Here is a 13,613-nt window from a genome sequence, read left to right as displayed (position 1 = left end):
GATATTTAAGTAGGAATTAGCAGTAGAGAATAACAAAAGGTTAGAGCAACAAATATTTTACTTAAGTCTTCAATAGAGGGGATACAAAAATGTGGCTGTTATAGCTCTAAATCAGGAAATGAAAATTATAATCAGAAGGGGAGTGGCACAGAGTAACTCGATGGAGGTGCAGGCTGTCAAGAGCTGAGACCAAATAAACTTTTATCCTAGAGCTAATGAACTATAAGATGTGTTCCTGTTAATTTTACAAAGTTGTTTCAGTTCAGGGAAAGTTCCATCAGATTGCAAAGAAGCAAATTTATCTTGTCTATTCAAAAAGGGAGGAAAGGAGCAAACAAGAAACAACAGGCCATTTAGCTTGGCATCAAATGTCAGGAACGTGTCAGAATAGATCATTAAGGAGATTATGTAGTTACACATGCTTGGAAAAACTCAGTGTAATCAGGAAGAGTCTTATGGTTTTGTTGGAAAGGAATCATCTTTAACTAACTTATTGGAGTTCTTCAAACGTGTAATATGTGCTGTGGATAAAGGGAACACACACTCAACTTGGAGTTCCAGGTGGCATTAGATTAGGTGGCACAAAGGTCATTGCAAAAAAACAAATTTCATGGTAGGCAGGGTTAACTTTTCAGCATGGACAGAAAACTGGCTGGCCGTCAGAAAATATCTGGGTATGCATAAAAATGCCTTTGTATGACTGGCGGATGTGATGAATAGTGTTCCACAGGGGACAGTACTGGGCCTGAAAGTTTTACAATTCTCATCAATGATTTGGATGAGACGAAGGAAGGCATGGTTAGCTAAATTTAGATGTTCACTTGCATATGTCACAAGAAGTTAGCACGCAAGTGCAGCACATAATGAAGAAAGCTAATTAAGTGTTCTCCTTTTTTACTGAAGGAAGTGAACATAAAGAGGCATGTCTATCTCACAAAAGAGGCTAGTACCTAAGTTTAACGGTTATGAGGAAAGGCAAATGGAATGCAAAGAGAAGTCGGGAGATCTTGCTTGGAGCGGATAGCAGGAAAATATGCAGCATGCGGGCCAAGCAAGTGCATGAGCGGGGAGGTGAGCACGCGCGCATGCTCAGGCGGTGGTGATTCGGTGCGCAGGTGCAGTGGTGGCGGCGTGTTTTTTTTTTACCATCTTCTCCCGGGGACGGTCTGCGGATCGAGCACAAAGTTGAGAATATGGCGGCGGCGGGGGAGCGACGGACCGGCTCCGCGCTCCGACGGACGCTGGGCACCGGCTCGTGGAGTTTCCTGAAGTGGGGCGTCATGCTGGCGCTGTGTGTGTCCATGTGCGGGTGGCCCGGAGCCCAGGGCAAGGAGTGTGAGAAGCGGTGTGTCCACGGGAACTGCAGCGCGGCGGGCGGACAGTGCGTGTGTGAAGCTGGCTGGGTCGGGGAGCTGTGTCAGCACTGCGGCGGCAGGTTCAAGTGAGTCAGGGGGCTGGTGGGCCTCACCGACTGCGGCTTTCCGACACACACGGCCGTAAACCACCCTGACCCCCGCCGCTGCCACTACCCCGACCCCCCACCCTGACCCCCGCCGCTGCCACTACCCCGACCCCCCACCCTGACCACCACCACCACCACGACCCCCGCCAGCACCACCACGACCCCTTTCCACATTCACTGTCCATGTTTTATTCATTTCTCGCCCTGTCTACCCTTCCTTAAGTATCCCTCTGTATCCTCAGTGTTACTTTTGATTGCTATTTGTTAGAAACCTGAAATGCAATTTGTTTTTTTTCTAGAAAATTGATTTGTACATGTGCACGGTTTAGGCCATTTTGACGCTGTTTGCTTTCGGACATAGGAGCAGAAGTAGACCATTCAGAACATTAAGTCTGCTCCATTATTTGTTGAAATCATGGTTGATTTGATAATTCTAAACTGGACTTTTTTGCTTTTCTCCATAACCCTTGATTGCCTTACCGATTTAAAAATTTGTCTTCCTTAATGTTGAACGTACTTAATGAGTCAGCCTTGACAACCCTCCGCTGAAGAATTCCACAGATTGATTACCCTCTGAGAAAATAAATTTTTCCTCATCTGTGTTGAACGGGTGACTATGCATTCTGAGATTACGCCCACTTTGCCAGAGCCTTCCACAAGGGAAAATAACTTTGTACATCAACTGCTTCAGGTGCTCGAAGAATTTTGTATGTTTGAATAAAGTCACTCCTTATTCGTCAAGTCCAATGATTTCAGGCCTAACTTACTCCACCTCTTTGTAAGACAGCCTGCCCATACTCTGGACTGCCTCCAATGCCTATATGCCTTGCTTTAGATAAAGGTGTCAAAACTGTTGAGTTCTAAGTGTGACCTGATCGTGCCTTGTATAGAGATAACAAGACCTCCCTGATTTTTTTAATACTCCATTGCCCTTTGAAATAAAGGCCACCATTCCATTTGTGTTCTCTGTTGTGGCTCGTCTTTGCAGACTTTTTGGCATTTTCTTCACTTGCCTTCCCACCTGTCTGTCATCTGCAAACGTGGCTGCAGTTTAGTCACTTTTCTCGTCCAAGTCATTAATATACATTTTAAACAGTTGTAGTCCTTAAGTAATTGAGTGACACTGATTCCTGTAGCATTCCACTGGTTATTGATTGCCATCCTGAAAATACCCCTGTTGGACTGTCTTAAATGATCATCAAACTAATACATTAGTTTCTAATATACTGCATCCAACTTTGAGACGTCTTGGTGAATCTGCCACCTAATTTAACATACGTGCTGTTGTGCCTCAATAATATTCATTCTCATTTCACGTTATGATTTTAATTTCTCATTAATTGCCACTTGCAGTGGAGATTTCAGACTTTGGTCATTCTCCACAAACCTACAGTGTGGAGCCAGGAGTAGGCCATGATGCTGCTTGAGTCTGTTGTGCCATCACAGCTAGCTAATCTACCTACCCTGGTTAGCCTTTCACTTTCTTTATCAACGCTGTATCTACATGCTTAAAATATTCATAGACTGCTCCCACTGTGGAAGAGAGAAGCAATGACTCGGGACCCTTTTAAAAGAGGAAGAAAAATTATCTATCTTTCTGGGCAGCTTTTTTTTTTAAGATACTGGCCTGCCATTCGACATCCTCCCAATAGAAGAATCATCCTATCGACATTCACCCTGTCAAGATCGTTCATGATCTTAAATGTTCTAATCAAGTCATTATTGCTTTTCTAAACCCTAATAAAAACAAGCCTAGTTCATCCAACCTCTTCACTATCAAGTTTGCTACCAATTTGTGTCATCCACAAACCTACTAATTGTACCTTCGACACACATCCAAGTCACAAATCTACATAACAGCAAAGGTCCCAGCACCAAATCCTGTGATACATTGCTGGTCACAGGCTTTCAATTAGAAATACAACCCTCCACATCACCCTTTGCCTTCCATTTGGAAATCAGTTTTGGATCCAGTTTGTCAACTTGCCTTGAATCCATGGGCACTTAGCTTGAAACCCAGCCTTCCCAAGACCTTAGTGAAATCTCTGTAAACAACATCAGTTGCACTACCCTCATCATTATATTTAGTTGTCTTTTCAAAACACTCAATTAAATTAGTCAGACAGGACCTTCCTCTGATAAATCAGTGGTGCCTACCCTGATCGATCTATGCCTTTCCAAGTATTGACCAATCCTGTCCTTCAGATTTTTTTCAATAATTTCCTTCCCACTGACGTTAGACTAGTACTGGAATGCATGAATTACCTGGCTTATCCTTGCTGCCCTTCTTGAGCAAGGGAATATCATTAGATATCCACTAATCACCTGGCACTTCACCTGTGACCTGTGAGTATTAAATAAATGTGCGAGGGTCCCAGCAATCTCTCCTTGTGCTGAACATAGCAGCCTGGTATACTTCTCTTAAGGCCTTGGGGATTAATGCATTTTTATGCTCATTAAAACATCTAATACTGCCTCTTTATTAATGTTAATGTGCGCTAGACCTCACCAACCCAACTGAAATCCCTAGATATGTCTTTCACCTTTGTGAATAGAGATGAGAAGTATTCATTTCAGATCTCACCCACGTCTACCGGCTCCACACACAGATTGTCCCTTTGCTGTCTAAAGGCCTTAGTCTTTCTCTCCTGATCACCTTACTCTTTCTTTACATCGTAAAGAGCCTTGGGGTTTTTCTTGCTCCCACCCGATAGTGCTATTTTGTGGTTCCTATTTTGCTGTTCTAATTCCCACGATAAGCACCCTCCTGCACGCTCTCATTTTGAATGACTTCTCCTGTTTTTATTGAGCTGCACTAACATATGCTTCTTTTCTTTATCAAATTCTTGGTATCCCTAGCCATCCTAGGTTTCCTGAATTTGCTGCCCTTGCCCTTAAGAATGTTCTGTCTCTGAATTCTGACTGTACGTTGAAAAGATTCCCACTTTCCAAATGTATTCTTACTTGCACCCAGGCTGTTTGCCAGATCTGGTCTAATGATATTGATCTTGGCCTTTCCAAATTTAGCAACTTAACTTCTGCACTATCCTTATTCCTTTCCATAATGATTTTGGAACTTTGAGTTATGGTTGCTATCCCCCAAATGCTTGATGACTGAAACTTCATCCACTTGACCAGCTTCACACTCTTGGATTAGGTGTAATTTTGCCCCATATCCATTAGGACTATCTATGTATGAACACTAAAAGCGCTCTTGACTGCACCGTTAAAAATTCTACCCTGTCTAATCCCTTCACACTAAGAAGGTACAACTGCAGCCCTGTTTTTCTCATATCTTTGTGATTTGCCTGCATATCTGCTTCTGTTTCTCCCTTGGACTTTTGGGAGGCATGTAGTTTAAGCCCAGCAAGCTAATCACCCCTTTTTAAATTTCTAAATACTACCCACATGACCTCGTTGAAGATGATTTCTGGGATGTCTCCCTAACTTTTACTGTAGTAATGATTTGTTATCAAAAATGTAATGTTGCCATCTGTTACTCCTTCTAAATCCAACCCCCCATCCCCAAATCCCCAACTCATGCTTTCAGACTTGAAACTAGAATATTGAGCTACCATGTCTGTGACACGCATGTCAGTGTTCTGTTGCCCATTAAATTATCCCATTTGTACCTTTTAATTTTTGCCATGATAAATTGGAGATTTTTGAAGTTCAGGGCAGTGTTCTTTTCGGAAGTTTAACTGGTGAAATTATAAGGATTAGGACTTTTATTATCCCATTTGATTTATCTGAAATGTTGTAACAGTTCTGAACAATCATTTAAGAAAAATTGGGGGAATTGAAGAATGTTTCAAGCAAAGAGTTGGTGTGCTATCAATATCTGAAGGCCAAATTACGCTCCTGGTTTGTGTTATGTTTATAGTATCATCACTGTCTTTGCCATTATGTCTGCAGTGCTTGAATAAGCTAGCTCTAACAGTTGGTAAAATGTGATTAGCCTATTGTATTCAATTTGAACATTGCTGGAATATTCTTTTTTTAAGACTTTGCTTAAGTTGAGCAGAAGACTTTGTAGGAGCTACCTCCTGAGCTTGTTGCGGTGTTTCTGTGGTATCATGAAAATGAAATGATGCTTTGTGAACAATTCTGGGACTTCCGGCATCCGGCATTCAGCATTATGAAAAATGCACACAGTACAGGCAAGCATAGAAAATTAAAGCAGGAGTAGGCCCTTCAAGTCCTCTCTGGCATTCAGTGTCATAGAATCCCTGTGGTGTGGAAGCAGGCCATTTGGCCCATTGAATCCACACCAGCCCCCTGAAGAGTATCCTGCTCAGGCCCCTACCCTATCCCTGTAACGCTGTGTTTCCCATGGCTCATCCAGATGCACATCCCTGGACGCTGGCCAGTTTAGCATGGTAGGTCAACCTAACCTGCACATCTTTGGACTGTGGGAGGAAATTCTTGCAGACACGTGGAGAATGTGCAAACTCCACGCAGATAGGTGCCCGAGCATGGCTGATTATCCATTTCTTTGCCCTGTTCCCACTTTGTCCCATATCCTTTGTTTTCAGTCTGAAGAACTATGTCTACATCTTTCTTGAAAGTCTTTACTGTTTTGGTCTCGGTAGCTTCCTGTGGCAGAGTACAAATTTCTAAATAACTTGTCCCATGATCTTAAGTCTTGTTTTGAAAGATAGCGCTAGAGCCAATCTTTAACCACATTTCTAAGCATTTATTTAGAGATACCCATTGCAAGCATGTACCTTCTAAGCTGATGACTACTGTGTCACACTATTTATATGTAAGCAAGTGATTCCCTACTTAATGCCCAGCACCTGTGTACAATTAAATATAATTAAGTCTGGGAGCACCTTTTGAATTGCCTGATACAACGTAATGCTGACTTATGTGTGCCTGATCTCTAACCAAAAAAAAGGTTCTGTGTGCCTGATTGGTGTTTTATTGTTTATTTTTTAAGTCTTGGGAATTTAGAATAATGGGAATGGAGGTCAGGGCAGTTGAATGTTCCTCCTGCAGAATGTGGGAGGTAATGGTCACCGCTAGTGTCCCTGCTGACTACATCTGCGGGAAGTGCACCCAAATCCAGCTCCTTGAAAACCGCGTTAGGGAACTGGAGCTGGAGCTGGATGAACTTGGGATCATTCGGGAGGCAGAGGGGGTTATTGAGAGGAGTTACAGGGAGGTAGTCACTCCTCAGGTACAAGAAAAAGGCAGATGGGTTATGGTCAGGGGATGGAAAGGGAACTGGCAGGCAGTGCAGGGATCCCCTGTGGCCATTCCCCTCAACAATAAGTATACCATTTTGGATACTGTTGGGGGGAGGCGGTGGGTGGGGGTGGGAGTGGGAGAATGACTTAGCAGGGGAAAGCAGTGGGGCACAGGTCTCTGGCACAGAGTCTCTTCCCTGCTGCTCAGAAGGGAAGGGGCAAGAGGAGCAGAGCATTAGTCATTGGGGACTCCATAGTTAGGGGGACAGATAGGAGGTTCTGTGGGGGTGAGAGAGACTCAGGGTTGGTGTGTTGCCTCCCAGGTGCCAGGGTGCTTGATGACTCTGATCGCGTTTTTGGGATCCTTAAGGGGGAGGGGGAGCAGCCTCAAGTCGTGGTCCACATTGGCACCAACGACCTAGGTAGGAAGAGAGACGGGGGGTTTAAGGCAGAAATTCAGGGAGCGAGGATGGAAGCTGAGAGCTAGGACGAACAGAGTTGTCTCTGGTTTGTTTCCCGTGCCACATGCTAGTGAGGCGAGGAATAGGGAGAAAGAGGGGTTGAACACGTGGCTACAGGGATGGTGCAGGAGGGAGGGTTTTGGATTCTTGGATAATTAGGGCTCTTTCTGGGGTAGGTGGGACCTCTACAAGCAAGATGGTCTTCACCTGAACCAGAGGGGTACCGATATACTGGGGGGGAAATTTGCTAAGGCTATTCGGGTGGGTTTAAACTAATTCAGCAGGGGGATGGGCACCAAAATTGTAGTTCGACTATAGAAAAGGTTGACAGTAGGGTGGTCCGAAATAAAGTTTCAGGGAAGCAAGATGGCACCTGCAAGCAAGAAGTTGGATTGAAGTGTGTCTACTTCAATGCCAGGAGCGTACGGAACAAGGTGGGTGAACTTGCAGCATGGGTTAGTACCTGGGACTTTGATGTTGTGGCCATTTTGGAGACATGGATAGAGCAGGGACAGGAATGGTTGTTGCAGGTTCTGGGATTTAGATGTTTCAGTAAGAACAGAGAACATGGCAAAAGGGGCAGAGGTGTGGCATTGTTGGTCAAGGACAGTATTACAGTTGTAGAAAGGATGTTGGGGGACTCATCAACTGAGGTAGTATGGGCTGAGGTTAGAAACAGGAAAGGAGAGGTCACCCTGTTGGGAGTTTTCGAGAGGCCTCCGAATAGTTCCAGAGATGAAGAGGAAAGGATAGCAAAGATGATTCTCGATAGGAGTGAGAGAGACAGGGTAGTTGTCATGGGGGACTTCAACTTTCCAAATATTAACTGGGAACACTATAGTTAGAGTGCTACAGATGGGTCAGTTTTTGTCCAGTGTGTGCAGGAGGGCTTCCTGACACAGTATGTAGATAGGCCAACAAGGGATGAAGCCACATTAGATTGGGGACTTGGTAATGAGCCTGGCCAGGTGTTAGATTTGGAAGTAGGTGAACACTTTGGTGATAGCGATCACAATTCTGTTAGGTTTACTTTTAGTGATGGAAAGGGATAGGTGTATACCACTGGGCAAGAGTTATAGCTGGGGGAAAGGCAATTACAATGAGATTAGGCAAGATTCAGGGAGAATAGGATGGGGAAGGAAAAAGCAGGGGATGGGCACATTAGAAATGTGGAGCTTATTCAAGGAAAAGCTCCTGTGTGTCGCAGATAAAGATGTACCTGTCAGGCAGGGAGGAAGCTGTAGAGCGCGGGAGCCGTGGTTTACGAAGGAGGTGGAATCCCTCTTCAAGAGGAAGATGAAGGCTTATGTTAGGATGAGATGTGAAGGCTTAGTTAGGGCACTTGAGGGGTACGAGGTAGCCAGGAAAGACCTAAAGAGAGAGCTCAGAAGAGCCAGGAGGAGACATGAGAAGTTGTTGGCGTATAGGATCAGGGTAAACCCTAAGGCTTTCTATAGGTATTTAAGGAATAAAAGAATGACGAAAGTAAGATTCGGCCCAAACAAGGATAGTAGTGGGAAGTTGTGTGTGGAGTCAGATGAGATAGGGGAAGCGCTAAATGAATATTTTTCAACAGTATTCTCTCTAGAAAACGACACTGTCGAGGAGAATACTGAGATACAGGCTACTAGACTAGGTGGGATTAAAGTTCACACAGAAGAGGTATTAGAAATCCTTCAGAAGGTGAAGATAGATAAGTCCCCTGGGCCGAATGGGATTTATCCTCAGATCCTCTGGGAAGCCAGGGAGGAGATTGCTGAGCCTTTGGCATTGATCTTTAACTCGTCATTGTCTACAGGAATAGTGCCAGATGACTGGAGGATAGCAAATGTGGTTCCCCTGTTGAAGAAGGGGAGTAGAGACAACCCTAGTAATTATAGACCAGTGAGCCTTACCTCAGTTGTTGGTAAAGTGTTGGAAAAGGTGACAAGAGATAGGATTTATAATCATCTAGAAAAGAATAAATTGATTAGGGATAGTCCGCATGGTTCTGCAAAAGGAAGGTCGTGCCTCACAAACCTTATTGAGTTCTTTGAGAAGGTGACCAAACAGGTAGATGAGAGTAAACCGGTTGATGTGGTGTATATGGATTTATCCAAGGCGTTCGATAAGGTTTCCCACAATAGGCTATTGTACAAAATGCGGAGGAATGGAATTGTGGGAGATATAGCAGTTTGGATCGGAAATTGGCTTGCTGAAAGAAGACAGGGTGGTAGTTGATGGGAAATGTTTATCCTGGATACCAGTTACTAGTGGTGTACCGCAAGGGTTGGTTTTGGGTCCACTGCTGTTTGTCATTTTTATAAATGACCTGGATGAGGGCGTAGAAGGATGGGTTAGTAAATTTGCAGACGACACTAAGGTCGGTGGAGTTGTGGATAGTGACGAAGGATGCTGTAGGTTGCAGAGAGACATAGGTAAGCTGCAGAGCTGGGCTGAGGGGTGGCAAATGGAGTTTAATGCAGACAAGTGTGAGGTGATGCACTTTGGTAGGAGTAACCGGAAGGCAAAGTACAGGCTAATGGTAAGATTCTTAGCAGTGTAGATGAGCAGAGAGATCTCGGTGTCCATGTACACAGATCCTTGAAAGTTGCCACCCAGGTTGACAGGGCTGTTAAGGCAGCATACAGTGTTTTAGCTTTTATTAATAGAGGGATCGAGTTCTGGAACCAAGAGGTTATGGTGAAGCTGTACAAAAGTCTGGTGCGGCCGCACTTGGAGTATTGTGTACAGTTCTGGTCACCGCATTATAAGAAGGATGTGGAAACTTTGGAAAGGGTGCTGAGCAGATTTACTAGAATGTTGCCTGGGTTGGAGGGAAGGTCTTACGAGGCAAGGCTGAGGGACTTGAGGCTGTTTTCATTAGAGAGAAGGTTGAGAGGTGTCTTAATTGAGACATATAAAATAATCAGAGGGTTAGATAGGGTGGATAGGGAGAGCCTTTTTCCTAGGATGGTGACGGCGAGCACGAGGGGGCATAGCTTTAAATTGAGGGGTGAAAGATATAGGACAGATGTCAGAGGTAGTTTCTTTACTCAGAGAGTAGTAAGGGAATGGAACGCTTTGCCTGCAACGGTAGTAGATTCGCCAACTTTCGGTACATTTAAGTCGTCATTGGACCAGCATATGGACGTACATGGAATAGTGTAGGTTAGATGGGCTTGAGATCGGTATGACAGGTCGGCACAACATCGAGGGCCGAAGGGCCTGTACTGTTCTGTAATGTTTTGTTTTATATTGGCCAGTTTACAGAGGGAACTTCGGTGGCAAAGGTTTACTTTTGGGCTGGAACGTCTGGACTGAACTTCCAGTATCCCCAAAGTTGCATCCAAAAAGATTTATTGAAACCAATTGTTTAGCTGTGTTTGTATTACAATGAGATTAATGATGTATTGTTGTATGAAATTTCAGTGGCTACACAGCACAACGTAACTCAATTGTAGGGCTAGTTGTCTGTTGGCCATTCAATGCTTTAGCCTGTTCTGCCATGCAGTTAGATCCTGCCTAATTTGTATTTGAAATTAACTTTTCTGCAAGAGCTCCATACTCCTTTATGCTGTTACGAGGCAAACGCATTTTAAAATTTGTTCTTGAAAGATCTAGTTGCCCCCTAGACTACAGATGTTTGGGATAAGGGAATCCCGTTTATTTATACATTGTGTTATTATAATTGCCTGTTATTTTGGCATTAGCTGGTGTGTAGTGAAATATGAGGTGAACTTAGAACACATGGATTTTTTGTTTTTATTTTCTGTGATCTGTTTGTTTCATAACAAGTGACTACTGGTTTGTTTGGGAATGTAAGAGGCAGCATGGTGGCTCAGTGATAAGCACTGTATCAGGGACCTGGGTTCAGTTCCACCCTCGGGTGACTGGAGTTTACTCGTCGTCCCTGTGTTTGGGGTTTCCTTTGGGTGCCTCATCTTAATTCCGCAGTCCAAAGATGGGTGGGTTGGCTGTGCTAAGTTGCCCATAGTGTCCAGGGATGTGTACATCAGGTGGATTGGCTCTGGGAAATGCAGGATTATGGGGATAGGGTAGGGGCGTGGATAAACGTGGCATGCTCTTTGGAGGATTGGAGCTGGCTGAAAGGCTGCCTTTTGCATTGTAGGGATTCTATGATTGTGCTTGTAATAAATCAATATTTTTAACTTTGACATCAGCTAGTCTACTGATCTTGTGATGTTGCTTAAATAGTTTGGTTGGCTGTCGCTTAAAATGGCAGTGCCATATGTTCAGTGCAAGTTTTTTGCCGTAGGTCTTCATGTGACTGAAAATGCTGATTCTTAACATTGATCTTGGAGCGCATGGGGCAGGATGCTCCGTGAAATTGGTGATCTGGAGCGTAGGATTTGCTACTTTTCCTTCTGTGCTGATGCTGTACTCCACCTCATCATTAAAACATTGACAGCAAGCACAGCAGCTTCCACACCATTACTTATTCGCTTTCTTGAAGGTGGTTGCAGTCCTCAATTAAATTGATGGAAAGTTAATTTTTGTTCCCAATCTGTAGGATGTACTTGGAGTCTTAATGTGAACAAAACCTTTGAATACCTCAGCTGCAACCCATTGGGACTGCACACTTTTTGTTTGTCAGGCAGTTGCTTTGCTTGTTTCATTTCTCCCAATGAGCTGTTCGTGGATTTTACCACAGGATACTTAGGGATAGTTTCCGGGTTATCAGCTGCCAATGAGTGTTGATGATTTGAGGAATTAGGATATCAGTATAAAATGCTTAGTATTGAAAAGTATATCAACAATATGTTTGTGTTAAGTTAGCTTGTTATTTCCATCATTTAACAACTCAGTGCAAGATTTTTATTTGTTTCCTTCAAATCTTATGTTTGATAGTGACATGACACTGCATTAAGTAGCTGCTGATTTTTTTTTCAATTTGAGGGATGTGCAAAGCAGAGGACATGGACCCTGTCCAATTTGGCTTAGCTGCTTGTTCATGTAGTTGAGTGCCAAGTGTCCACTTTGACTCAATTTATTTTGAAATCAAACCATTTGGATAATTGAATTTTAAAAAAAAATAAAATTTTCAGGAGTTAATTGTATTTCTAAGTTAGTGAAGTTTTGTTTGATGTCATGAGGTATGTAAATGTAATGCAATCAAAAAATGTCCTGTTTCATGTGTGTAAGATTTGAGTCAGAATTAAGTTTTATACTTTTTAAACCTTCCTTGTTTAAGGTCATTGAGTTCTAAGAATTTTTAGGAAGTACCTGGTTATGACCAGCATCCTGACTTTGTTCCACCACTTGCACATATTTATCTTCTGATTTTGTTTATTCCAATCAGAGGTGCCAGTTATTTCTGCAGTAAATAGTGCTACTGAACAGTTGTGTATTCAGGACTCATTACTGATAATAAAGAGTCAACAAAGAGATTTGATTAGTTGGGAGTAGTTGCCAAAAACAAACACTATTAATGCTAAGTTTCACTTCTCTGTTTGCCACCTTGATAAGAAATGTGACATTCAAATCGGTCAGGAACTCCCCACCTACATCTGGGATACTACCCTCCACCTCCTCCAAGACTTCCAATTCCCTAACACTCTCACTTTATCTTCAAAGTGGACATCCAATCCCTGTCCACTTGCATTTCCCACGTGGATGACCTAAAAGCCCTCCCCTTCCCGTCCCGCAGGCCCAACCAGTCCCCCTTCCATTGACTAATGAAATGTGAGGCTGAATGAACACAGCAGGCCAAGCAGCATCTCAGGAGCACAAAAGCTGACGTTTCGGGCCTAGACCCTTCATCAGAGAGGGGAATGGGGTGAGGGTTCTGGAATAAATAGGGAGAGAGGGGGAGGCGGACCGAAGATGGAGAGAAAAGAAGATAGGTGGAGAGAGTATAGTTAGGGAGGGGATAGGTCAGTCCAGGGAAGACGGACAGGTCAAGGAGGTGGGATGAGGTTAGTAGGTAGATGGGGGTGCGGCTTGGGGTGGTAGGAAGGGATGGGTGAGAGGAAGAACCGGTTAGGGAGGCAGAGACAGGTTGGACTGGTTTTGGGATGCAGTGGGTGGAGGGGAAGAGCTGGGCTGGTTTAGGGATGCGGTGGGGGAAGGGGAGATTTTGAAACTGGTGAAGTCCACATTGATACCATTAGGCTGCAGGGTTCCCAGGCGGAATATGAGTTGCTGTTTCTGCAACCTTCGGGTGGCATCATTGTGGCAGTGCAGGAGGCCCATGATGGACATGTCATCTAGAGAATGGGAGTGGGGGTGGAAATGGTTTGCGACTGGGAGGTGCAGTTGTTTGTTGCGAACTGAGCGGAGGTGTCCTGCAAAGCGGCCCCCAAGCCTCCGCTTGGTTTCCCCAATGTCGAGGAAGCCACACCGGGTACAGTGGATGCAGTATACCACATTGGCAGATGTGCTGGTGAACTTCTGCTTAATGTGGAATGTCATCTTGGGGCCTGGGATAGGGGTGAGGGAGGAGGTGTGGGGGCAAGTGTAACATTTTCTGCGGTTGCAGGGAAAGGTTGCCGGGTG

At 44.2% G+C, this 13,613-nt stretch overlaps 1 protein-coding gene across 3 annotated transcripts in view; it reads left to right on the top strand.

The window, feature by feature from the left end:
- Nucleotides 1–1,118: 1,118 nt before the first annotated feature.
- atrn (attractin) overlaps nucleotides 1,119–13,613 on the top strand; it is a 361,852-nt gene continuing 349,357 nt past the window's right edge. For all 3 annotated transcript variants that reach the window (XM_059650378.1, XM_059650382.1, XM_059650379.1), the window contains exon 1: nucleotides 1,119–1,441. In XM_059650378.1, coding sequence (XP_059506361.1) covers nucleotides 1,194–1,441 — 248 coding nt within the window. In that variant the 5' untranslated portion in view covers nucleotides 1,119–1,193. The remainder of the gene's footprint in view (nucleotides 1,442–13,613) is intronic.

This window comes from Stegostoma tigrinum, chromosome 1 (assembly GCF_030684315.1).
Source record: "Stegostoma tigrinum isolate sSteTig4 chromosome 1, sSteTig4.hap1, whole genome shotgun sequence".
In the NCBI taxonomy this organism is placed as follows: Eukaryota; Metazoa; Chordata; class Chondrichthyes; order Orectolobiformes; family Stegostomatidae; genus Stegostoma; species Stegostoma tigrinum.
Note: the sequence above shows the minus strand (reverse complement) of the source record. Positions and strands in the feature narration are given on the sequence as shown.